Here is a 24,387-nt window from a genome sequence, read left to right on the forward strand (position 1 = left end):
CAGCCTGCTCCAACCTGCCTTTGAGGACAAAGACGGCTGCTTCTGAAATCAAGTTGCCAGTTTTCAGTTAAACTGGTTTCTAATTTCCTTGTCTGGCTCTAGGCGGAGTTCTCCCAAATGGTGACTTGAAAAGCAACAAGAGAAATTTTTTGCATGTGTATGTTCTGAAATAAAAATATTGCAGTAAGACCCAGCAGCAGCATTTGCTACACAGTTCAAGTAATGTCATAAAAACTTTATTATGTTAGCAAAATATTTCATTTGCTTTCAGCTCAGTTCCAGGTCAGTCACAAGTAGTACTGTGAATCATTCCCGGTGAGAACTCGTACATGAAATACAACATGGATATTAAAAAAAACAGATCATTTGATGCGCATTGAAATAAATAAGAGGTTGATTTTTGGTCAGATCATTAAACATTGCAAGGTCATAGCAGCCCCAGTAGAATGAAGACTCTGTTGGTCAATATTGAATGAACAAGTCCAACAGCTGTGTATGTGCTAAACTTACAAGGCACTTCAATCTCTTTCCTCCTCCTGGCGTTGTGGTCATTTTTTGGCACACTGTACCATGAATACAACACATGCAGACTCAGTGTTTTCACAATTTGACGCGTTCCCACCAAAGCTACAACACCCACGAGGAAGCGGCAAACACCTAGTGCCAGAGCGTTAGCGGTCAGTGTGGGCAGGGGTACAGGTAGTGTCCCCTGGGGCTCAAAAGTCTGCCCCAGCTGCTCATTGACCCAGTATCCCACAGAGGTCCCGGCACAAGCTCCCAGAATGATTGTGGTGTCCTCCCGTGTGGTGCTGTAGTGGTCCAGGTCTGGGTACTTGTAGCAGAGGAAGAGGAGCAGGGTTGGTACCACAACGGGGGACATCCTGCTGTGGAGCTGGAGGTGGTCCAAGGTTTCCCAGTACGGATAGGTGAGCAACAAGATGGCAGCAGACAACACAATACCACAGATCACATCCTGAAAGCAGAATATAATAATGATTGTTAATAAATATGCCGATTTTCAAACTTGGTAACAATATATTAGATAAGAAGACTGACAGCACCCTTTGTCTCTGGTCACTGATTAAACCTCCTAAAACTGATCTTTGTGTATAAAAGTTACACATTTGGAATGTTTTTTTTTTAATGAAAATACTCTCTTCCAGCTCTGATATGTAACTTCATTGTTGTTTCGTCTAGAATATGCAGATCTGTGAGGTCTCCACCTGTCTCTCCGCCCACCCCTCCTTGTGCACTGCAGCTCTGCTCAAACATTAAAAAAAAAAAAAAAAAAGAATATACTCTATGCTAAACAATGACAGGTTTAATGTTAGAATAAGTCAGCCATACAAGTGCAACTGGAAAACCAATCCTGAAGCATAACGGTGACACAGAAAGACCCAGGCTGCAAGTTCATAAGATTAGTTGGTTAGGTTTCGTGTGAACCTTCAGCAGTTCAAATCGTGTTTCTGAAACTTTCATCAGTACACCACAGGGCTAAGTTCTCAGCTATGGCATCAGTTAATTATTTCACTCATGATGTGTCCAGCAAATAAACAACACTACATGATGATGATAACAAGGTCAAAAACTTTTACTGGAGGGGATCTTCAAATATGTAGCTAACACCAGCACCCAGTTAGCTTAGCCAGTAGAGCTTAAACAATGGAACAGCACCCTGGCTTTGTCCAAAGATAATAACATCCACTAGTTAGGCCCTCAAAGCTTGCTAATAATTCAACTGTATTGCCTCAAAGTTGAGTTACTGCTCTAAAACAATGCTCCAATCCAGAGTTTCCATACAGGTGTTAAGATGAGTGATTTTAGCTGGATTTTATTAACTTTGGAAAGAGTTGGATTAGGTTCATTTTGTCGTTATGTACTATACGAAACTATTACTTATTGAAACCGACAATTCAGGAAAAAGTTTGTTACCTTGCTGACATGTTTCCTCCGGAGACCACCAGACGGCGGGAGGCGTGGTCGGTTTGACAGATTCTGACAGTTCTGTCAAACCGACCACGTGATAAAAAGGACACGTCAGCAAACGTCGGATGACGCTCTGAAGAAGACAGCAGAGGCTGTCGAAACATGTCAGCAAGGTAACAAACTTTTTCCTGAATTGTCGGTTTAAATAAGTAATAGTTTCGTAACTTTGAAAAGAGTTGTGCTAGCTGTTTCCCCTTGTTTCCAGTCTTTCTGCTAAGCTAGGCTAACTGACTACTGACTTCAACCTCATGTGTATTTAATAAGCTGTTAAAGGGGAACTTCGGTTTTTTTCAACCTGGGGTCTGTTTCCATATGTAATTTCATACATGTGAGTGATGGAGAAATGAATTTTCGACATAGCTCCAGTATTTAGCCAGGCAGGCAGCTTAGCAGCTCAGCTAGCAGCTCGGCTAGCGAAAAGTATGGGGCAAGAGGCCCCCCCCCCCCCCCCCCCACGTCAAAGTCCGCCCTAACGTGCTTTTGCCCCACACTGACCGTTTCGGATAGTCTCAATGAGTGTCCCACAACATACTACAGATGAGAAGTGAACGAAAACCTCCACATTACCTGGCGATCGCTCTTTGTTGTGGTCTGTATCCAAATCTCAGGACGCTGGAACGCAAATCTCGTTCCGAAATCGCGCGAGATTTGGATACAGACCACAACAAAGAGCAATCGCCAGGTAATGTGGAGGTTTTCGTTCACTTCTCTAGTATGTTGTGGGACACTCATTGAGACTATCTGAGCCGGTCAGTGTGGGGCAAAAGCATGTTAGTCTGTCTGATCATAAACAAGAAGGTTAGAGCCACGTAACCAGACATATTATTAGTAGTTATGAAACAAGATTCTGCATTATATATCTGAAAGCTACAGTGTGTTGTACATTTAAACAAACATCTGCTTAAGCCTTTACCAAAAGAGTTTACACAATGCTGGTAAAGCTTATCAGTAGAACATAAATCTTTCTCACATTTTTAAATCTGATGTCTGTGACAACTTTTCTGCACAGGCAGCAAAGTTTCAGGTCAACCAGCAATTATTGTTTTGTCAGAGCTAGAGAGGTTAGCTACCAGAACCAGAGATGAAGTAGGCATCAGCTGTATCTGTATATGGAATAGTGAAAACAGCAACTTGGAACAATAACATGACCAGCAATCGACAATGTTTGTGTAATTATTCTCACTGCTAGAAGGAAGAGACAGCATTTTCATACCACAGGTTTTAACTGGCATATATATTATTTACTGAAATAGAATAGAACCAAAATTACCACCTTGTGGTTGTACACCTTCATAGACTAGTAAAGTTGCAGTTTACATCCATGTATGTCCAGACTTCATCTTTGACCTTTGAATATAAAATCATTGCTTCATAATAAAAACTGCTAGACATTTGTATGAAATTTTGTCATGATTAATGTATAAATTCAGGCCAAAATCTTGTTTGTGAGCCTCACAGAGACCCTTGACTAATTTAATCTAATCACGTCAGCAACAGTTCCATGTAAACGTTTGTGCTAAATTTGAGTATCAAAGCGATAATGCATGCACAAGAACAGGACGAACGTCTTTGCTGTCGCCAACGAGGAGGCATAATTAAGGCAAAAAACAGTGTTAAGCAAGATTTTCACCTGGTACATCACCATGGTAACTAATGCAGCATAGCTAACGATTCTGTTTGGAGTTTTAGATTTAAATCAGCTGTAAAAGTGTTTTCCTTTCAAACCTGTTGAGCGGCGCATTACTATAATCGCTGAACGAAGCCGTGCAGTTACAGTATCGCACACTGACTGCGTTGCATCGCCATGGCAACCTGCATATACTGAGTTTGTGATGCAGAAAATGCATAAATGTGTTTATATGCTTTCCAAGTTTGTTTATGTTATGTTTGTTTGTTTGTTTATGTAATTATGGGACAGTGTCAGACCTTAGTACACTTCCTCAATATTAAATGTGTGGAGTTCAAAATTTATGACTGCCAATGTGCAGCTGTCATGTCAGCAATAAGCTGCACTGAGAGTCACTGAGTGAAGAGGTGAACATATTTACAGGTTTTTGCTGTAATAAATGTTTATATTCCTCACAGCTCTCCATTGTAACAGCCTGCTCCTCTGGCTAAAGGAGGCACCACACAATTGGTCCATTTTGTGCGGAAGAAGAGTCCCATGATGCTTTAAATGCCTCCTTTTATGTGAACACACTCAGTCTGAAGGAGAAAACCTCGTTAAAGTTGATAACCACCGTTATCTCTGACTGGGGTTTTAGTTTGTTTTTGGAGCCGGCTAACACAGTCAAAGACTGGCCACGTCAAACTCGCCTCATGGTAGACCCTTCTGATTAACACGTACCATTTAGCTCTTTGCCTTTCATGGGTTAAAATAATACATTGACTCCCATTTGGTTAGATGGCTCCAGGTCTTGGTTATTGATTAGACAGACTCCGATGCCTGAGCCAACCACAGTCATGGTATATCATGTCAGCTAAGGTCAGCTCTAACACGCTCACTGGTGTGATTGCGAGCCATAAGTGGCCTACGAATGTTGGGTAGCTAATGCCAATGGAAAGTAAATTTGTGTCGATTGCACATCAGAACAACATGTCATCCCAGAGCAGAGTGGCACATGTTACTGTCATACCATCCATACCGCTTTTTGATCTCAGAGTCACGCGATATGATTATATTCCAGTGATTATATAAGGCTTAGCCAGAAAGTAGGTTAGTGTATTTCCCATAATGTGGTTTTTTATTACTATATTGAGCAAAAGAAAAAAGATCTCAGAGCAGTGTTTCAGTGATGATGAATGTGATAAACGTGTACATAAATTGAATAATAAATTGTAACTGTTTTATCTGTATTTCCAATTTAAAAGACGGCAGCATTAAAAGGCCTGCTGAATTTTGAGTCTTGGATCAAAGCCTCAGCCAGACAGTTTTTGCCAGACACACATATGAATTATGAATCCTGCGTTGAGCTTCAATGTTTTATACAGTGGTGTGTGTGTGTGTGTGTGGAATAGCTCACCAAAACTGAGTGCATGCCGGTGTAGAGGCGACTCAGACATACCAAGGACGACAGCGTCACAGCGATCATCAGACCCACCTCAAACTGGAACTGAGACACAAAAACACACACTTTTATCACTAACCATCGCAGTGACACAGTGTGAAAACATTGCTCCCTTGTGAAGTGATAGAAGATGAAATCTGTCAAAGCAGAAAACTGTTCGACACACAATCTAAACCAGTGGTGTCCAACTCATTTTAGTTTAATTTGATCTTAAGTGGGCCGCACCAGTTAAATTACAGCATATTAACCCATAAAACTCCAAATTTTTCCTTAGTTTTCATGCAAAAAAACTATGTTCTTCAAATGTTCATAAGTTAAATTTCAGCAATAAAATGCCTCAGTTTATCATTTACACATTACAACTTACAGATCACAGTGTGTCTACAAAGACGCAAAGCATTTTGTCATGATCAAAACGACAACAGTCGGACAAGAAAAGACCAAAAAATAAGACAAAATATATCAAAAATGAGACACAAAATGACAACAACGAGAACAAAATGACAAAAAATGAGACGGCTGACACAAAACAAAACAGAAAATGGACAAAAACGAGTCAAAAAATTACACAAACAACCCAAGCGAGACAGAAAAAACACAAAACAATACACAAAACAGTGGATTAGGCAAAACACAAAATGAGGAAAAATAAGACCAAAAATAAAAGCATGACAAAAAACATGAGACAAACAACAAAACTCAGACAAAAAACAACAAAAACAAGACAAAGTATTGCAAAAATGAGACACAAAGGTACAAAAGAACAATGAGCAACATAGTGTTTACTTCACGATCAAAACAACTTGCCCAGAAATTATTTTTTAATTTATAGTTTTACAGATTTACAATTTGCAGTTAATGTCTTCTCTGGAATTTTTACTCTTTGCAGGGTCGTCCCACGGGCCGGATTGGACCCTCTGACAGGCCAGTTTTGGCCTGCAGGCCACATGTTTGACACCCCTGATCTAAATTAAGGAAAAACATGAGAATGGTTCTCATTTGCTGCTTTTTCCCTGTTAGTTTGCCATCAGTCCTCCTCATCTGGACGTTTAGCTCCCCGCTCTGCTCTCTTGGTTGATGTACTGCCTGTCATCCCCTCACTGCTCCTTTCTTCCTCTGCTGTCTCTCCATCTTCTCTCCCCTCCCTCCTTTACCTATGACGGCCCGTTTTGTTTCCCCCCTCCATTTCAATAACACTGAGAGGAGAGGCCTCGTGTATTCATTCACCTCCTCCACTCTCCCCTCCTGTGCCCCCCTCCTCTCCTCCTCTCTCCCTTTTTTCCTGTGTCTTTTCCTGTCCTTTGCAGCTGGAAGCCTATTCACTGGTAGTTCATGAAGAGAGTTTTTTCTTTTTTTTTTATGAATGGCCACAAAGGATGCCAGGGACAGGAGGGGGTCAGTCTGTGATTGACTGTCGTGACCTCCGACCTGCTTCGGGAACAGGCCGAGTTGCCCCGAGGCCTTGTGGCTATTCAGGAGCTTCTGCAAGAGCCTGTTACTCATCTATAGCTATGCGTGCCTTTTTCTTTCAGGGGATTCCTTGTGGAATTTCAGGCCACAGATGAGTGCTCTACTGTACATGGATGTCTCAGGGGCTGTGGATCTGATTTCTCTGACCTTGGGAACGAGCACTGCTAGAAATGTGAAGGCGAGCTAGCCAAAATGATCCCACCACAAATCAGTCTGACAGCAGAGCTGACCATAAACTACTGACTGAAGGATTTAGTAGTCACTCGGTTCTTCATTAAAACACAGAGCTAGTTTTAATTAAAACACAGAGCTAGCCTGCTGTGGGACTGCAGGTGGAAATTAGCATTCGTGCTATAACCTGGCATAATGCATCTCTCCCTTCAGGGTTAATGTTTATTTGTGCAATGTCCCATGGATCAAATAAATAAATAAAATGAAAGAAAGAAAGACAGCCAGTGATTGAGCCACTGAGTGTTTTATTGACTTTGCAGTAGAGTGGGATGGATAAAGAGGGGAAGAGTCAGGAGGAGGAGGGAGGTGGAGACGAGGACTGACAGTCATTGACTCAGTCGAGTCCATCAGAAGACTAAACAGCAGCTCGATGACTGTGGCTGATGGTGACGGATGGTGACTGCTGGCTCCGCCCCTCCCAGCCCATTGTCCAACAGCTCAGTGGGGGCTCGGTGATGGACAGCAGGGCCACTCCCTTCATCCCAAACTGCCATCCACAGCATCCCAGTGCCTCAAATTCAATCCAAGAGAAGCTGTGCATTTGGCTCGGCTAATTTAACACCAGCTCAAGCCTCACCATCTTACAGGAATCCATAACGTACACTGGCACCTTAATAGCTCATCTAATGAGATACCTAGTGCCACAATTACAGTTCAACATCCACTTAGCCTTCTAGCTCTAATGGAGGTTGAAGTACATCATCTGCTGCCAGTAATGGTGGTTTTACCATTTATAGTAGTAATGAGCAATGCAACCATTCGCTAATATGGATGCAGTAATGACATCACAGCTACCAATCAAGAAACAAGGAATAAAGGATTACATCTGCTTTATACGTGTGATGCTGTAAGGATGTTTTGATTCTGTGATCTTTACCTGGAGAGATGAAGTATTTAGAGAACATCTCATGAAACAGAGCACCGAAGTTCATTTATGGCCAAGAAAATACTACTAAATACTAACACCATTGTGCTAAAAAGCACAAAATGGACTCGTCCGAATCTCCATCCTGACAGATGGAACTGTGTTAGCAGCTGTAGTGCTTGAGTGTTCATGAGGACTCAAAATGGTTTAAAACAAGGAAAAGCAAAATGTTTGCAGCAGTTTTGTGGCAAACCTACGGCTGAGTTGTAGCAAAGACATTAGTTTGCAACTGCTGTCCACTAGGGTCAAACTGTCAATGACATGCTGGCAATGATGACAAGTTTGTTGTTACTGGCAAATGGTGGTCTGCCACCATAGTTTTCCAGTGGTGGCTTTTTGGTAAAAAGTTTTAAAATAAAGGCAAATGTGCCAGTTTGTTTGCCACACCTAGCATTTCTTGTAAAAATAGTATTACAGGGGGTCCTCAACTTACGTTGGAGTTCCGTTCCTACGGCCTGGTCTAAGTCCATTTTCGCCATAAGTTGGAACTCAATCAGAAGAGTCTCACTTATGCATGGTAGCCACAATGAAGGGCAAAAAGTTAGCAAATATAACACAATCCAAGATGGCGTACAACCGGTGAATGTAAACAAAGCTGTCTTATAGTGCTGCATAATGACGTATTTGTCCATCATTTTGAGTGATGCATGTTTGTTCAAAATTCATTGACAATCCATCTAGTCTCAGTTGGGACCACAGCGGTGTGTGGAGAAACTGACCTTGCCATCTATAAAGCCACACATGGTTTTGTCTTATGTGTCTCTACATGATACTATGTATGAGACTTTGGCCATGAGTATTGTATAGAATGACCGATCTCTTGGTTCAAGGTTGGTCTTTGGTCTATCTTCCCTTCTTGATTTTTCTCTGGTTGTCTGCTGTCTCCTTGTCTGATGACTTTGGACTTGAACCAGCTTCATTTGCTGATGGAGACAGTGGGATACAGTTGAAATCCCAGAAAAGCTCCTCTTAGCTTAGATTCATTCATGTCATGTGACAGTTGTGACAGTCTCAAATAAATATAACACATTATTACCCCTATTTACAACTCACAGCTGCCACCACTACTTTTTTAGCTGGTTCATCACAGCTTTCTGCTCACCTGTAATCTGGAGGAGGCGCTGAATAGCAGCGTGAATGAGATGGAGGTGGCTGCCATGGCGTGGGTGGAGGGCAGTCCGTACTCTGCATCCACACGTGTCTCCAGCTTGACCACCGGTGGTGACACAGGACGAGGCAGCTTCAGCAAGTCCTTCATCACCTGGCCGACGTACATAACCAACTAGAGGAGACAGTGCATGTGGTTATCTGTTGTGCATTATGGTTTCTTTCTGGTACGTTGCACCTCTTTGGAAGGTTGTCATTCGAACCTGCTATAAAATAGTCCACAGCATCATTACAGTTTAATACCGAAAAGAGCGACACAAGAGCCCTGCGGAGTGCTGGCCACAAAAGCAGAAATTAGAGAAGCAGGAAGATGATAAAATAATGAGAGGGGGAAGTAAAAACCTGATTAGCCTCTGCTTTAAAAGGAACTGCACACTTTCATAAATAAGTAATCACCATCCCCACTCAACAAAAAAAAAGAAGTGCACAAGTGTGGAGACCCACTCTGGTACAAAGTGCAGATGCTGCAGTGGTACAGTAACAAAATCTATTGTCAGAAATGGGGGAAACTGAAGGAAGCATAGTCTGCTGACACAGCGTCTTCAGTCGGAGGGGTGAGACAGAGGGCTCCTGACACAATGGCACAGTGTAAGGTGTGTGTGTGTCTGTGAGGGTGGTGTGTGGGTACCGGTGTGTGTGTGTGTGTCCTGTCAAATGTGCTGCCTATTCTCTTTCATGAGCTCCCCAGCGGCCCTCGGAGGGGCAGCCTGCTCCAGCTCCAGGTTTATTTAAAGCTCTGCCTTGTATATTTAATGAATGGCTGTCTTAGTGAGGAGCAGGGAGGCAGCGCACAGAGAGGCAGCAGGATAGTAATGTGTGTGTTTAAGGGAGAGAATGGAGAGGTTGTTATTACCATCTCTACTGACGCTGTAATCAGGAAGCGTGTGTTACCATGGCAAATGAGATCTAAAAGTACATCCGCTGTCAGTGACGCAGCTCGCAGAGACACAGATGTAGAGAGAGAGGGAGAGAAAGAACAAAACCAGAAGTACAAGGACACAAAACACTGAACTTATTCTACAACCAAGCAAATTAATTCATATTCTACTATAATGCCCAAAGGTTTTTTCTGTAACAGTGTAGGCAGAGACTGGATAGGCCTTTTGGACAAAGCTGCATGGATTTGCTGCTTTTCAGCCACATGAACAGCAGTGAGGTTCAGCCCTGATGCTGGGTAATGAGACCTGGGTAGCAGTCGGAGTTCCACTTCATTCCAAAGGTGCCAGTCAGGTTCCATTTCTTTAGGGTTTTAGCTTTGTGCATCAGAAAGCAAGAAAATGGCTTCCTCACAAAGTAAGCACCATCACTGTCAAACATGTGGTGACATGTTTGACAGTGATGGTGCAAGCTGTTGCATTAAAATTTCATTTGAAGGGCATTTCAGGACACACACATTGACTGTCCTAACAATAGTTAAATAAGAACATTGAGATGTAATATATGGGTCATTAAAGAATTGGAGGACATTTTACATCCCACACATCAAATTTGAAATAATCCATGTACAAAATACTAAAACATGCACTTGTTGTGTAGCGAAATACTTGTCCTGAGAACAAAGCTTTAAAAACTAGGAGAAAATGCTTGAAAACATTTTCTCTTGTCCCCCTGATGACCAAATTGAATCCCAAACAAAACAGTTAAAATTACATTTAAATCTATTTTTTTGTTGTTGTTTTTTTCAATTATTTTTTTTATGATTTTTTGATTTCTCTTGTAATTGCGGGAGCATTATTTTAATCAACACAATATTTTAAATAATAATTACTATGCATGGAACGTGTGTCCCACAACAACTAAGTTAGCCTAACCTTTTTAGCTGGTAGAAGAAGAAAACAGTGAATCACATGAAACACTGGAATTAACATCATCAAACTGTTTTCCTAAAGAATGGGTAGAGCGAGGCTATGTCCTCTCTTCTATTTTTCATATTTTTATAACATTGTCAGCCTTGATTGAATGTCTCACTCTACCTCATGCGACCCTGTTATGCATATTATCAGGATAAGACAAATTATTTTTACTTTTTTTCTTTACTGTTTTCCATCACTAAGTTTGTCCTCTTGGTCAGCAGTAACAGCTAGCTAAATATCTAGCTTCTACTGCCGAGAAAAAGCTAACATTAGCATGGATTAGCCACCCTGTTACTGTGATTAGAGTAGGGTTAGCAAACAACAAATAAAACATGGAATAAAATTGGTACCATTGATGTGTAAGCTGAGCTAATCAAGCCTTTGATAGTTTATTACCTATTATTGATAAATACGGAGCAGAAAATTGTAAAAGAGAAGGTTTATTTTTCAAAAATTTTGAAGTCCAAATGTCCTCCATTTCTGGAGTGACCCGCAACTAATTTCTGTAAATAAAACACTGAAAAGCCAGACCTTTCAGCCTAGGCTTTATATTAAAAACTTAGAGGTGAGAGAATTAGCTATTCTGGCTCTCTTCAGAGTTCAGAAACATACCTCATAGCACAGCTAAGCTAATAGATATGCTAGCTCTTTGGTGCTATAGTTTGCCAAAGAAGGGATTTCAGCTAAGTGTAAACTTACACAGTGGCAATGCCAACACGCTGCTTTTTCGTACCTACTGTATCTCTCATTCACCAACTTCATCTGGTGTGTCAACATCCTGACATTTGCTAATTAATGCAAACACAACACAAACAGAGAATAATGGAAAAATCTGTTTTTTTTTCCAGGTGTTTCGTCATAAGGTACCAGAACATATGAACTGATGACCTGATTATTGTGTTAGAAATTTGTAAACCTGCCCATTGTAGGCTAACAGATGAGTCACTGGTTAGACTCCAAGAAGCTCACATGCTCTGCTAGTGTTAGCTAAAGAATACACATGATTGTATGTGTATTAAGCAAGTACAATACTTGCTACTTAGGAAGCTAAAGAGGAGTTTATGAGTGTATATTTGAGCTTTGGAGAGGGACATATTTCCCTGTTTCCAGTTTATGCTAAGCTAAGCCAATTACCTCCTGTCTCTGGCCTTGCACATACCTGGCAATAGCACGTGTTGGGTGATCCAATTATTAGTGAATAGTTGCTGGTACAGCTGTCAATGCAACAGAGATCCACTCTCTAGGACTACATTTGAAGGTGATCTGGGCCGCATTCTTTTAGCAATGTGTGTGCAAATGGATCCTGCCAATTTATTTGATGTTTTCTGTATAAAGAGGCAAGGTCCAGGATCTTTTCTTGCTCGTGTGGTGTCTGGCAAGAAATTGTTCTCTGTGTTGAACCGACTCCAAACATACTGCATACATCGTTGACAGAAAACCTCCTGCACCTTATTTGTGTTCATGTCAACAGCAACAATGAACACCAAAGGTGTGAGCCCAGTGCCAAAACTTTAGGCCCATTCAATACATCCTGCCCCAAAGGTTTAGAGCTGAGTTCCAGATATTACTAGTCCATGAAACTAGAGTAGAACTAACCCTAAAGACTATGAAGCAGGGGGAGAATATATTACTGCAGATTACAAGATCCATACAGCCCATTAATGTGTTACAGGCAGTAAAGTTACTTTTTACAGTGTTGTTTTTTTTCATTTCTGTTGTGAGATTGGTCGAGCATAGAAACTGCGGAGAGTTCAGTAGCTTCAGTTTGCACCAATGTCCTTGTATTTTGCTTCTGTCACTTCCCTCAGATCACATCTGTCACATAATCTATTCAAATTCACCACAACGTAGAGCCATTAAGAAGAGCCAGACAGATCTGAAACATGTTAGATTAATGTCCGACCTACTAATGTCTTGCTTGTTTCCCACCGGCTGTGTTTGTTTGACATGTTTATTTGCATGTAGAGCAGGAAAGTTAGATCTGATCACAAGTGGTAACTAGAGACACATACTAATGGCAGGTGTGAACTGACGATTGGATCATCTAAAACACAAGTTAATGTGGTTTTGAACATGACCCCTGGCTCCTTAATAGACTAACATTGATTTCTCATATGGAACTTAGTTGCCTAATGAGATACAAATGACTAATTTTAACATCTACCTTTCAGTTCAAGTTGACAAAGTAATCTAAATAATCCTAAAGAATAAAGAGAAAACCAGATAGATCTTTCCACAACTGGCTTGTTCTTTCGTAAATCTCATTGTGTTCTCGTTGTGCCTGAATGTAAAGTTGCTTATTACAATATTTGCATCTACCTCCACTGTACCTACACACACCCAGACAGACAGAATCACTGGTACCAGGAAGAGGACAATACACAGAGGACACACAATGGTAAAGCCTTTTAGCACATCTGACCCCTTTCACTGGCCACGACTGTGTATTCATACAACAATCCATACTGTGTGCACGCCATCCACTGCACCCCCACCCCCTGCCTTCATACAATGAATCTGCCTACCAGCTGAAGTGCTTGCATGATATGATACCCCCGCCCCCCTGCACCCACCATCAACACAAACATCACATTCACTTTCCTCCAGTAAATCCATCGCTCCAGTGTCTCATTGGTGTCTTTGTAGCTTTCACTTCAAAAGGGCTGACCGGGGACAGTCTTGTCACACTGAGAGAAAAGTTAAAGACAGATCACAATCTGCGTGTGATCCCGTGAATAAGTATATTGACTGAGGCCAGAGCAGCTTTGGACTTTGATCTGTCAACATGGGGACGAGTGTGTTAGTGTGTGGAGGAGCTGTTTGTAAGGAGAAAACACACACAGTGTTTGTGTCGTTCCGATATGAGTGGATAAATAACTGCATGGGTTATTAGCTCATATTTGTGTGTTGCATAACAGCTCAGTGACCTCCAGGTGCTGCATAAGGTGCTCCTAATGTACTGCTGTTAATAATGACACTGGGTTAGATGCTCTGTTTAAGTATGCCCACAAAACAGTAAAATGTCTAAGAATAGCACACTCTACATTATAAAGATCATAGCTATAAAAAGTAAATCCTCAACAAGTTTAGCTTTACTAACTGCAGAACTCCTTACGAGCAAATAATAGACCTTTATTGGTGCAGTGGGCATTCTGGGAGTCATGCTCCTCCAGAATATGGTTTTGGCGTTGATATGCCAAACCCCCACAGAACAGTCTGCAGTTTACTGAGATAGCCTTATTAAGGCAGAGGAAACTAGTATTCTGTTGGGTCCTTTTAAAACAGTATTTTAGGTTATAAAAGACTGGATTTAAAGTATAACACGCTAGAGCTCTTTTATAAGTTTTGCAGTTTTTTGCTTTGCCGTTAGCAAACACCTGAAACAACAGGAGCATTGGTGGATATACAACCATTCAAAAGTTTGGGGTCACTTAGAAATTAAATGAATCTGACCTGCATATTCCAGACATTGTTAATGTGGTAAATGACTATTCTAGCTGGAAACAGCTGATTTTTAATGGAATATCTCCATAGGGGTACAGAGGAACATTTCCAGCAAAGGTGTCATTGTAAATCAAAGCTTTGATTTTTCTTCTTTTCTCTCTTGTTTGGAGCCCTCAGATTTAGGTTTATAAAACTAAAAGTAGGTCAGAGCTTCAGCAGCTACAACGGTAACATACTGCTGACACACTGATGCTTCATTATTAATTACCTATTAATAGGTCGTATACACTAAAGAAAGAAGGAAAAGCATTTTTTTCCAATGAAGATAACAATAAATAAATGATAAATCCAGTCTAGACTTTGTTAATGTGGTAAATGACTATTCTAGCTGGAAACGGCTGATTTTAAATGGAATATCTCCATAGGGGTACAGAGGAACATTTGCAGCAACCATCACTCCTGTGTTCTAATGCTACATTGTGTTAGCTAATGGTGTTGAAAGGCTCACTGATGATTAGAAAACCCTTGTGCAGTTATGTTAGCACATAAATAAAAGTGTGAGATTTCACAGAAATTATGAAATTGTCTGGGTGACCCCAAACTTTTGAATGATGGTGTCGATATATATATACCAGTTTCTTTATATTTGATTTGATAGAGGAAGGTGGGTTAGGTTGAGGTCCATTGAGGCACCACTTTACCTACTTCTGTGTCTTTAATGTCTGCAGAAATGGCAAAATGACAGAATGTTGTCTGGTATTTGATGTATCTGGACTACCATGCTTGTTACAGCAGCTGTTGTTGTTTTTGCATTCTTGCATGTACAGAAATATCTTGCTAAAAGATGTTTGGGTGAACAGATTTATTTATTTTTTTTTATTTTGACCTGAGCAGGAAGATATTAGTGTAGAGAAATATTCATATTAGTGTCAGTATCGCCCATAATCGTCTCTGTTACACTGATGCCAATATCAGCATGCTTACATATTCTAAATTACAATAATGATCAGCTCAAAAATCTAATGACATTTCCCTCCGTCTCAGCTGAAGTTTGTGCTTCATGCCAATTACATAACATTACCATGCTAAAATGCTAAACTAAGATAGCTGAATGCCCCCTCTTGTAGTATTCATAACCTTGGATGTGGAAATTTACGTAAAACTTTGAATTCATGATTACTGACCTGTTTGTTTACCTTTTCAGAAATGGCTGGTTGCACAGACGTTCTTACATTGTAACATTCCTTGTATAGGTTGTTTTCATAATTTGTAATGCATGGGCAAAGTGCTGATACTCCCAGTAACTTCATCTACAAATTATGCCTTTGCATTTCCTACATTATGTTACCCACACATTAGCTTGCTAAATGGTTAGCTTCAGTGGCTTGTGAGAGGGAAATTGTGAAATGTACTTCTACTTTGCATTTTTGGCATCTGCCTTCATGGTTGTTTGCATCTAATGCACTGAAGTGAAACTATTGAAACTTCTCTAAGATATATTTTTTTAAATTGTTATAGATGACATATCTGTAGCTGCTACATATCACTTTCTTTTTATCGCCCAGGCCTAGATAATATCACAACTTACTACAGATGTTACTGCACCTAGCTGTTGGCATACACTACATCTGACATTGTAATGCCTTTTGCTGGCAGCAAGTGAACATGGTGAATACTGTACCTACAGGCTTAATATTAAAATAGGAACCATTGTTATTGTTTGCAGGATCCAGCCTCACAGAGCTGCTAGCTAGTTGTAGACTCTTAAGCTTTACTTAAGCCTCATGGCTAATGAAAAAACTATTAAAACTGGACAAGCAACACATGAAAATTAAATGCACAAAAACAGCCACAATTATTTATTTTTTTATATTTCAAGCTTTCCAAATAGCTACATGACAACAAACTGAGCGGGTCATAATAACTAGAGTTCTGGTAGTAGAAAACACACATCCCATAAGAACTCCACTTGTCACATGTTCTTATATCAAAACTAAATGGATGATAACCAGCACCATACAGTATTTCGCCTGTGCTGGATGAACAAGCATATAACAATTTAAACCCCAACCATGTGGCATAAGACAGGAGAGCCAGCTCCTCAGAACAATACTCAGCAGTCCACCTGCATCTCAAGGATGAGGGACAGCTTCCATGACAGCTATGTCCACATTCTAGACAAGATGGTCTGATAGAGGAGATTTTGAAGCCATCCGTGTTAAACTGGACCTGCCATCTCTAAGCAGGGGAGGTGGTGACACCATCACTTATCAGGTACTTATAGTGCAGTCCTGACATCCCTGACCAGGCAGTTCCACACCTTGAGTCATGCTAGTCTCAGGCCATTATAGAGTCTTGATTCATGTGAATTGGTTGAGGTTGAGATTGTCCATCTGAGTGGTCTGTGTGCACTCATACATCATAAAAGTCTTTCCTCCACTGCTATTATTCATAATTTGTTTATTAACTGGTGTAAATCTGTCTCAAAAACACACCAGTGACATAACTGGTCACAGGTATCTGTTGTAAATATCCAACATTGAAAGAAGACTGTAATGACTGGCAGACACTGGATCTGAAGACGCTAGATTAGATATTATTGTTATTACACTGTTTTAGCTGCCATCTGTCAGTACCAGCTGACCCAGACTGGAAAACTGGAACTCGGTCCAATAACTGCCTCATAAATAATTAGATAATTTATGTAAGTTTTAGTCCGATCATTTTCGTCGTGGTTATTTTCAAGCATTTAAATTTGTAGCAAGAAACTACTTATTATTCCAATACAAAAAACCAGAGGGACCAGAGTGGTTTTTAATGTTGACAGCCTCAATGACAAGTCCTTTTATTCTCAGACAGACACTTGATGTCAGTGATGACCGATCCACGACTGATCAAAGCCAAATAGTCCAAGAAGTTGTGTTTGGAATGTGACCATCATCTGCCACTATAAAAATAAGAATAGCACACCAGCATTCTTGAAACTGCTGAAACATTTTTAAACCTGCCTGGTTTCTTAGTGTGTGCCCTCTGTGTCATTGTGTAAAACATCTTGAGGTTTTCTAAACAGCACAGTAGGTGTATCATTTGCATAACACTGTGCTGCAATAATACCATACAACACCGCAATGGAATTCATGACCATATGGTTAATGACAGTCACTGTTTTCTAAGTCAACCAAAGTCACCCTGCAAGTAAAACCAACAAAGAGCAGAGAAGGACACAAGGGTATATAGTATGTGTGTATAAGTGAAGTGTTGTTTGTGTTGTTGTCGTGAGGACTTGCCAGTTACATGTGCATGGGTGTGTGAGACAGAAGAGCAGATAGACACGGCACAGCCCTCCATGAACCTGAGATAAGTCCACCAGCACAACGGCAGGGGCCTGTGAGAGGTTGGAAGTGCTGGGCGGTGTGCCCCGAGGGCTGACAGACCAAATGGTCGGTCCGCAGAGAGAAAGCTCAAAGCGCCGATGAGCCCAATAAAACACTCTGCTGGTACACCAGGGGGAGGAGTACACAGAGTAAAGCTGGTAATGTCTAACTAGAGGGAGGGCAATGAGTGTGTTTAGCTGGTGAGATGGGGAGAGCGAGCATGTGTGTGTGTGTGCTGGTGTTTGTGAGTGTTTGAAAGGATTTCACACAGGGGCATGGTGCAGCCAGGATTCCAGAAGAATGGTATCTCTTCCCCTGGGGGGCCAAACGAGGGGTTCAGACACAGGGCACCCACCAAGCGCTCGGGGCAGGGACACAAAGGGCACAAAAACACACTGCCCATCACACACACGGCAGGAGTGAGGCTGTATGGCCGTCTGTGTCTGTCTGTGTGTCTCTACAAATGTCACGGAGACTCCTTCTGGGATCACGTTTGACATGTTTTCAGGGTCTCTGGTCAGAATGTGCTGGATTCTGTCAGAACACTCATCTAAAGGGGAAGATCCCAGGAATCTTTCTCCACTGATGTGTCCTCATGTGTGGCCTTTCACCATGTCAGGGGCCCCAGTCAGGCTGGCCCCTGTGGCCCTCGAGGCCTGGGGATATATGGACATGGTGGTGTCAGAGACAGGTCACTGGAAGGGGGAAGGATGAAAGGAGGTTGAAAGGTGAAGAGAAGGAGAAGGAGAAGAGAGGTGGCATTGTGAAGGAGACGGGCACCGGACCGAGGATGTGTGCACGCTGAGGTGGTGTGACGAACACACACACAAAGATTCACTCTCTAGCTATGACTTACAGCCCACATGTTGACGAGGCGTCGGCACAGGAAAGGGTCCAGGTTCCAGTGAATGCAGGGCAGGAAGGTGATGTAGAAGATTTCATGACCCAGGCTGGCCGAGAACAAGAAGAGGATGTGCAGCAGCCAGTTCCTCACCTCATACTGAGGCCTGCTGCTGTCCTGCAGAGAATAAACACAGATGAAGAGAAAACGTGATGATACCAGGTGCCTGAAGAGAGCTCCTGGAGCAGAATCACATCAGATTTGTTCACTACCAGTCAGAAGTTTGGACACACCTTCTCATTCAATTTCATATGTATTATTTTATGGTTTTGATGTCTTCAGTGTGAATCTGCAAAGCATAAAATAATTAAATTCAAACCATTGAATGAGAAGGGGTGTCCAAACTTTTGACTGGTAGTGTATGTACTACCTCTGCCCTCACAAAGTACATACTATTTCATGCAGTATTCCCACAGTTAGAATACGCTACTTTGTCTGTTTTCACCTTAAATTTTAACCAGGACTGCACAGTGGATGGTGGTTAGCACTGCCGCCTTACAGCTAGAAGATCCCCAGTTCGCGTCCCATCCTTCCTGAGATCTTTCCACATGGAGTTTGCATGTTCTCTCTGTACATGTGTGAATTTTCTCCAGGTTCTACGGCTTCCTCCCACAGTCCAAAAACATGCTGCGGTTAATTGATGATTCTAAATCGTCCATAGGTGTGATTGTTTGTTTCTATATGTAGTCCTGTGATAGACTGGTGTCCTGTCCAGGGTGTCCTCTGCCTTCACCCCCCCTGTGACCCTCATGATGATTAAGCGGTATGAAGATAATGGATGGTTGCACATCTCAGTCTTCTCATTTACTGTTGCTCACCATTTGACTGCCAGTGTGGGTCAGGAGATACCCATTTTCCATTGGATTTGGGTCACTTTTGACCCATGTTGTGCATCAAAGGGTTAAGGAAGTCAGCATGTGTGTCCTGAAATGCCTTTAAAGGAAATTTTAATGCAACAGCTTGCAGTGACATTTTTGACAGTGATGTGCTTGCTTCATGGGGAAGGTGCTTTCCCGTTTTCTGATGCATAAAGCTAAGACCCTGAAGAAATGGAACTTGACTGGTGCCTCTGAGGTGAAGCAAAGCCCGACTGCTAGACAGGTCTCATTACCCAGCATCAGAGCTGAACCTCACTGCTGCTCATGTGGCTGAAGCTTTAAATAATCTGACGGTGTGAATGTGAGTGTGACTGTTTGTCTCTATATCTAGCCCACTGATAGACTGGTGACCTGTCCATGGTGTAGACTCCATCCCCTGCGAACTTAATGAGGATTCCATGAGGGTGTATAGATAATGAAAGGATGAATTTTGAAATTGCAGTCTATAGTGAAAATAATCTTTCATCTATCAGTGCACTCTCAGTGACTCCAACTTGTTTGCACTGACATGAGACACCATAAAGTATATGATACAGTTACACAGAGGATTGTGGGTCACCGCAAAATCTGATCAAATGCAGTAGAACATCCTGGTATTTTTTATCATACTACAGTTGACATGCTATGTATTGGGACATACTCAATCTTTTCCTGGAGACTATATAATATGGTAGTATGAATATTGAAACACATCCTTGATCTTCAGTCCAGCTTTGAAGCCAAACCTTTTATTAGCTATCACTATAGTATTTCTGTACTCTGCTGATAACGTAGTAATTTACTACACCATGATGTCAGAGGACCTACATTAGACGGATCAAAGGTCCCTTCTGGTGGAACAATGCCGTTAATTAGCTGGTTAGCATGTGTCACATTTCCTGTCCCACTGCTCCTTTTCTCTGTCCTGTGCACAAATATCAAATATGAATGTCTCAAAGATTGCGGGAGAAGACATTTTGTTTCCAGCTTATAGTGCCAAAAAATATGTATGACCACCAGATTGCTTTTTTTTGCATTAACACAAAACAGAAAAGGAGCTTTTAAATTCACTGGATTTAACAAAAAAAATATATAGTGGGTTAGGAGGCCTGGCTCGATCTTTAAAAATGTCAAGCAAACAATAACAACGATATAACATGGGTTGTATATTCAGACTTGTAGTCTGGGGAATGGGCCTAGCTCTGGAAATGGTGGATCCTGCATTTCCCTTAATGCAACTGGTTAGCCTCATTCATCAGATCATTACCTCAACAGTAGCAGAAGGTAATGAAGTACATTCACTCAAGCAATGTTCTTAAGTACAATTTTGAGTGACTTATATTTGAGTATTTCCACTCTATAACACTTCATGCTTTACATTTAGACACTGTGTTTCAGAGAATATTCTTCTTTCTGATCCACTGCTTTTATCTGACAGCTTTAAATACTTTCAAGATTAAGACTTCACACGGCGGATACTACAACAAGCTTTCAAAATACAATACGCTGCTGAAGATTAACCTGGCGGTTTACAACAACCTTGTTGGCTTTTTTCAAAAACGGTGTACTGTCAGGTCACATGCTAGATGTCTATGAGTTATCTACAGGAGCACCAAGTAGAGCATTTTTCTCTCTAAACTTAACATTTGGTTTTATTTCAGACTAAAGAAAAAGTCCAAAAGCTGAAAAAGGTGTCATTGTAAATCAAAGCGTTGTTTTTTCTTCTTTTCTCTCTTGTTTGGAGCCCTCAGATTTAGGTTTATAAAACTAAAAGTAGGTCAGAGCTGCAGCAGCTACAACAGTCACATACTGCTGACACACTGATGCTTCATTATTAATTACCTATTAATAGGTCATATACAGTAAAGAAAGAAAGAAGGAAAAGCATTTTTTTCCAATGAAGATAACAATAAATAAATGATAAATCCAGTGTAGACTTTGTTAATGTGGTAAATGACTATTCTAGCTGGAAACGGCTGATTTTTAATGGAATATCTCCATAGGGGTACAGAGGAACATTTCCAGCAACCATCACTCCTGTGTTCTAATGCTACATTGTGTTAGCTAATGGTGCTGAAAGGCTCATTGATGATTAGAAAACCCTTGTGCAGTTATGTTAGCACATGAATAAAAGGGTCAGTTTTCATGGAAAACATGGAATTGATTTTGTGACCCCAAACTTTTGAACTGTAGTGTAAATCAGAGGGATCAAGCCAGGACTTTTACTTGAAATACTTTGACGGCATTTTGTCACTAATACCTTTACTTAAGTAGGATTTTGTCATGAATTGGTACTTCTGCTTAATTAAATGTTCTGAATACTTCTGCCTTCTAAAAGCACTAAAAACCTACTTCCCTTTGGTAACAGAGACTTTCTGTTTTTACCCTGTAGTTCCTAAACCACCCCAATGACATCACTGCTGGATCGTCTGGGTTCATTAAGCAACATTTATTTGGCTGCACGAACATTCCCAATGAGTAAATTAGCCCTCAGCCTACACCATTCAGGACTGCCATTTGTTCCTCACACAAGCAGCTACAGAAATTCGGCTTCCTTCATACTGCTCCATTTCTATTCCCAATAAATCCGACACTCACGGGCTAGAATGCAGCTTGACCGCATCTTCACTAAATATGTTGTCTGTCTAGAAAAAGAGAGGCAGAAAAATGCAAACAACCCACACAGCCTGTTTTGTGCACTAGATGAGGCTGACAAAAGCACCCAGACATCTCTGACATCTCAGTCGCTGTTTGGTTTGTAGAATCTTGAAATAAATCAAAACATTGGTTGTAGTAACTTCTTTAACCCTTAGATGCATTAGTGGGTCAAAACTAACCTGGGTTGGCTGTTTTCTTGCAATATCTTTGTAATTGTAAGTTTTCATCATTTCATATTCCAGCTACTCCTCAAAAAACATGTTTTTGATATCACTGCATTCACATTTTTAAGTTACTTTTAATAGGTTTAAAGAAATTGTAATATTTGTGTTACTACCCCAAGCTCTTTATCGCTGATAATATCATACAAGAGGTGATGACGTACAAAAACTTGGAGGGACGGAGAGTAGGACAGCTGGAGTGAAGAGTGGAAAAAAGTCAACACAATGGATGCTGACATTCTTCTATTGTTGTTCTGTGTAATATTCTTCTTTTTCAATTATAAAAATGTTCGAAATCTGTTTTAAACTGAAAAATAAACATGTTTCAAACGTGAAATCATCCTTGTGTGGACAAAAATAGAATACAATCAATAATAAATATGATTATTCTTAACTAAAATCACAAAAATGGTACAAAAACACACTGATTCTTAAATGAGTAATTTTTGACCCACTTATGGAAGAGTGTATAGGGTCCAATCACTGCAGCATCTAAGGGTTAATGCAGTTAATCTGAGAGGGTTTAACTCTCACTTCTTGTTTTCCAAGAACACCTGGCAGTTATCCAAAAGTAAAACAAGAGCTGTAACTCTTGTTGTTTTTAGATAAAGTCACGTGATGTGGAAATCAAATGATCTTGTTTCCTATTGGACCATTTGGTTTCTCAGGTTAATTTACATCCTTACTAAGGTGTGATTTACGCATTGCTTCCGCATAAAGACTTACACTGACAGCACATCCATTCTCCTTGTATTTGTAGTTTGAATTGGAGTCCTGATGGTCCCAGTTCTTCCTCAACTGTTCTTGTTGCCCCTCATCACGGACCGAGGCTCCGGTGTGGCCCCCGGTCCTCCTCCGGCTGGGATGCGAGGCTCCGACGAGGAAGAGTCCGCATCGTCTCTGGAACCGGGCTACGAGCTCCGGATCCTGGAGGTAAGCCAGGAGCTCCTGCATGTCAGGTGTACCAGACAGAAGAGCGGCCAGTGAGTGATGACTGTCTGCTCAGGAGACGATGTGGAGAGATATGAGCCCAGACAGGACGCATCTCAGGAGCGGAGCAGAGCAGCGGACAGGTGCGGCTGCTGTGTGACACAGGTGTGCCCAGAGGGGCGGAGCTAGTAGGGGGAAGAACCGGTCGCCCTGAGCTTGAGCGACCTTTATACTGGGATGGTTCAGATGTTATCTATGGAACAAAGTAGGTTTATTGCATGTCAGTAACAGCAGAGCTTTTATGGAGCTGGTTTCCTTACATCTCAGAGAACCGCACTAAGAAAACATGTGGGTCATTCCAGGATCGGAGGACATTTTACGTCCCATCCATCAAATTTTAAATTATCCATGTACAAAATACTAAAATATGCAGCTGCTGTGTAAATGTACTTGTCCTGAGACCAAAGAAAGGAGAAAAAATGTTTGAAATTATTTTAAAAATACTAAATAAGTCTTTGAGTTCCCCCTAAAATGCCATTTTCTCCTGTTCCACTCCCCTGATGACCAAATTGAATCTAAAAAAACCCCAGCTAAAATTACATTTAAGTCTCTTTTTTATATATTATTTTTTCTCTGGTGTCTCTTGTAATAGTGGGAACATTTTTTAATCAAGATAATATTTATAATAATATAAACATAATGCAATAAATCTAATATTTATAAACTAGAAAAACACTCAGAGAGCGCAGTACTCCACCAAGGCTGTTCATTCCTCCATATGGCATTGTCAGAAACGCAGCACTTTTTTTATTATTAGTTATTGATGATAATTAATCACAGCACCATAGAATGTATCCATTTAACAGAGATGTACCCACAAACAAAATGACCTTGCGCTGAGCACAGGTGTGTGTTATACATGTGTACGTTATGTACGGATAAAGAATCACGGGACCTAAATATGTTGCAGGTGGTAGGAATTGATGGGACTCAGAAACACTGCCACAATTTAATGAATTGTTCCTTGTATCCTTTCCGATAAGCCTGGGATCGCCATCATGTGATCGTCAGCAGGCAGCTGATGTGTTCACTTGTAGTCATAGTTACAGTCACACTGTGCTGCAATCCCACATTGATACAGAAATCTTTGACAAATCAGTGGATCTAGACTGTAAGCTGCATCACTGCCAAAATCTAATCACTTGGTCCTTGTGTCATTTCTGACCTTCCCTTAAAATTTCATCCCAATCCATTGGTCTGTTTTTGAGTAATGCTGCTGACAGACAGACAGACAGACAGACA

The 24,387-nt window shown here is 41.1% G+C and overlaps 1 protein-coding gene across 1 annotated transcript; it reads right to left on the reverse strand.

The window, feature by feature from the left end:
- Window positions 1-253: 253 nt before the first annotated feature.
- sgpp2 (sphingosine-1-phosphate phosphatase 2) lies at window positions 254-23,109 on the reverse strand. Its single transcript, XM_022222463.2, has 5 exons — window positions 22,888-23,109; window positions 18,375-18,536; window positions 8,783-8,962; window positions 5,010-5,099; window positions 254-973 (listed from the first exon to the last, which is right to left on the reverse strand). The coding sequence occupies exons 1-5, from the start codon at window positions 23,107-23,109 to the stop codon at window positions 428-430; spliced, it is 1,200 nt and encodes a 399-aa protein (XP_022078155.2). The 3' UTR covers window positions 254-427.
- Between the last annotated feature and the right edge of the window lie 1,278 nt (window positions 23,110-24,387).

Source organism: Acanthochromis polyacanthus, chromosome 13 (genome assembly GCF_021347895.1).
Source record: "Acanthochromis polyacanthus isolate Apoly-LR-REF ecotype Palm Island chromosome 13, KAUST_Apoly_ChrSc, whole genome shotgun sequence".
Lineage (NCBI taxonomy): Eukaryota > Metazoa > Chordata > Actinopteri > Pomacentridae > Acanthochromis > Acanthochromis polyacanthus.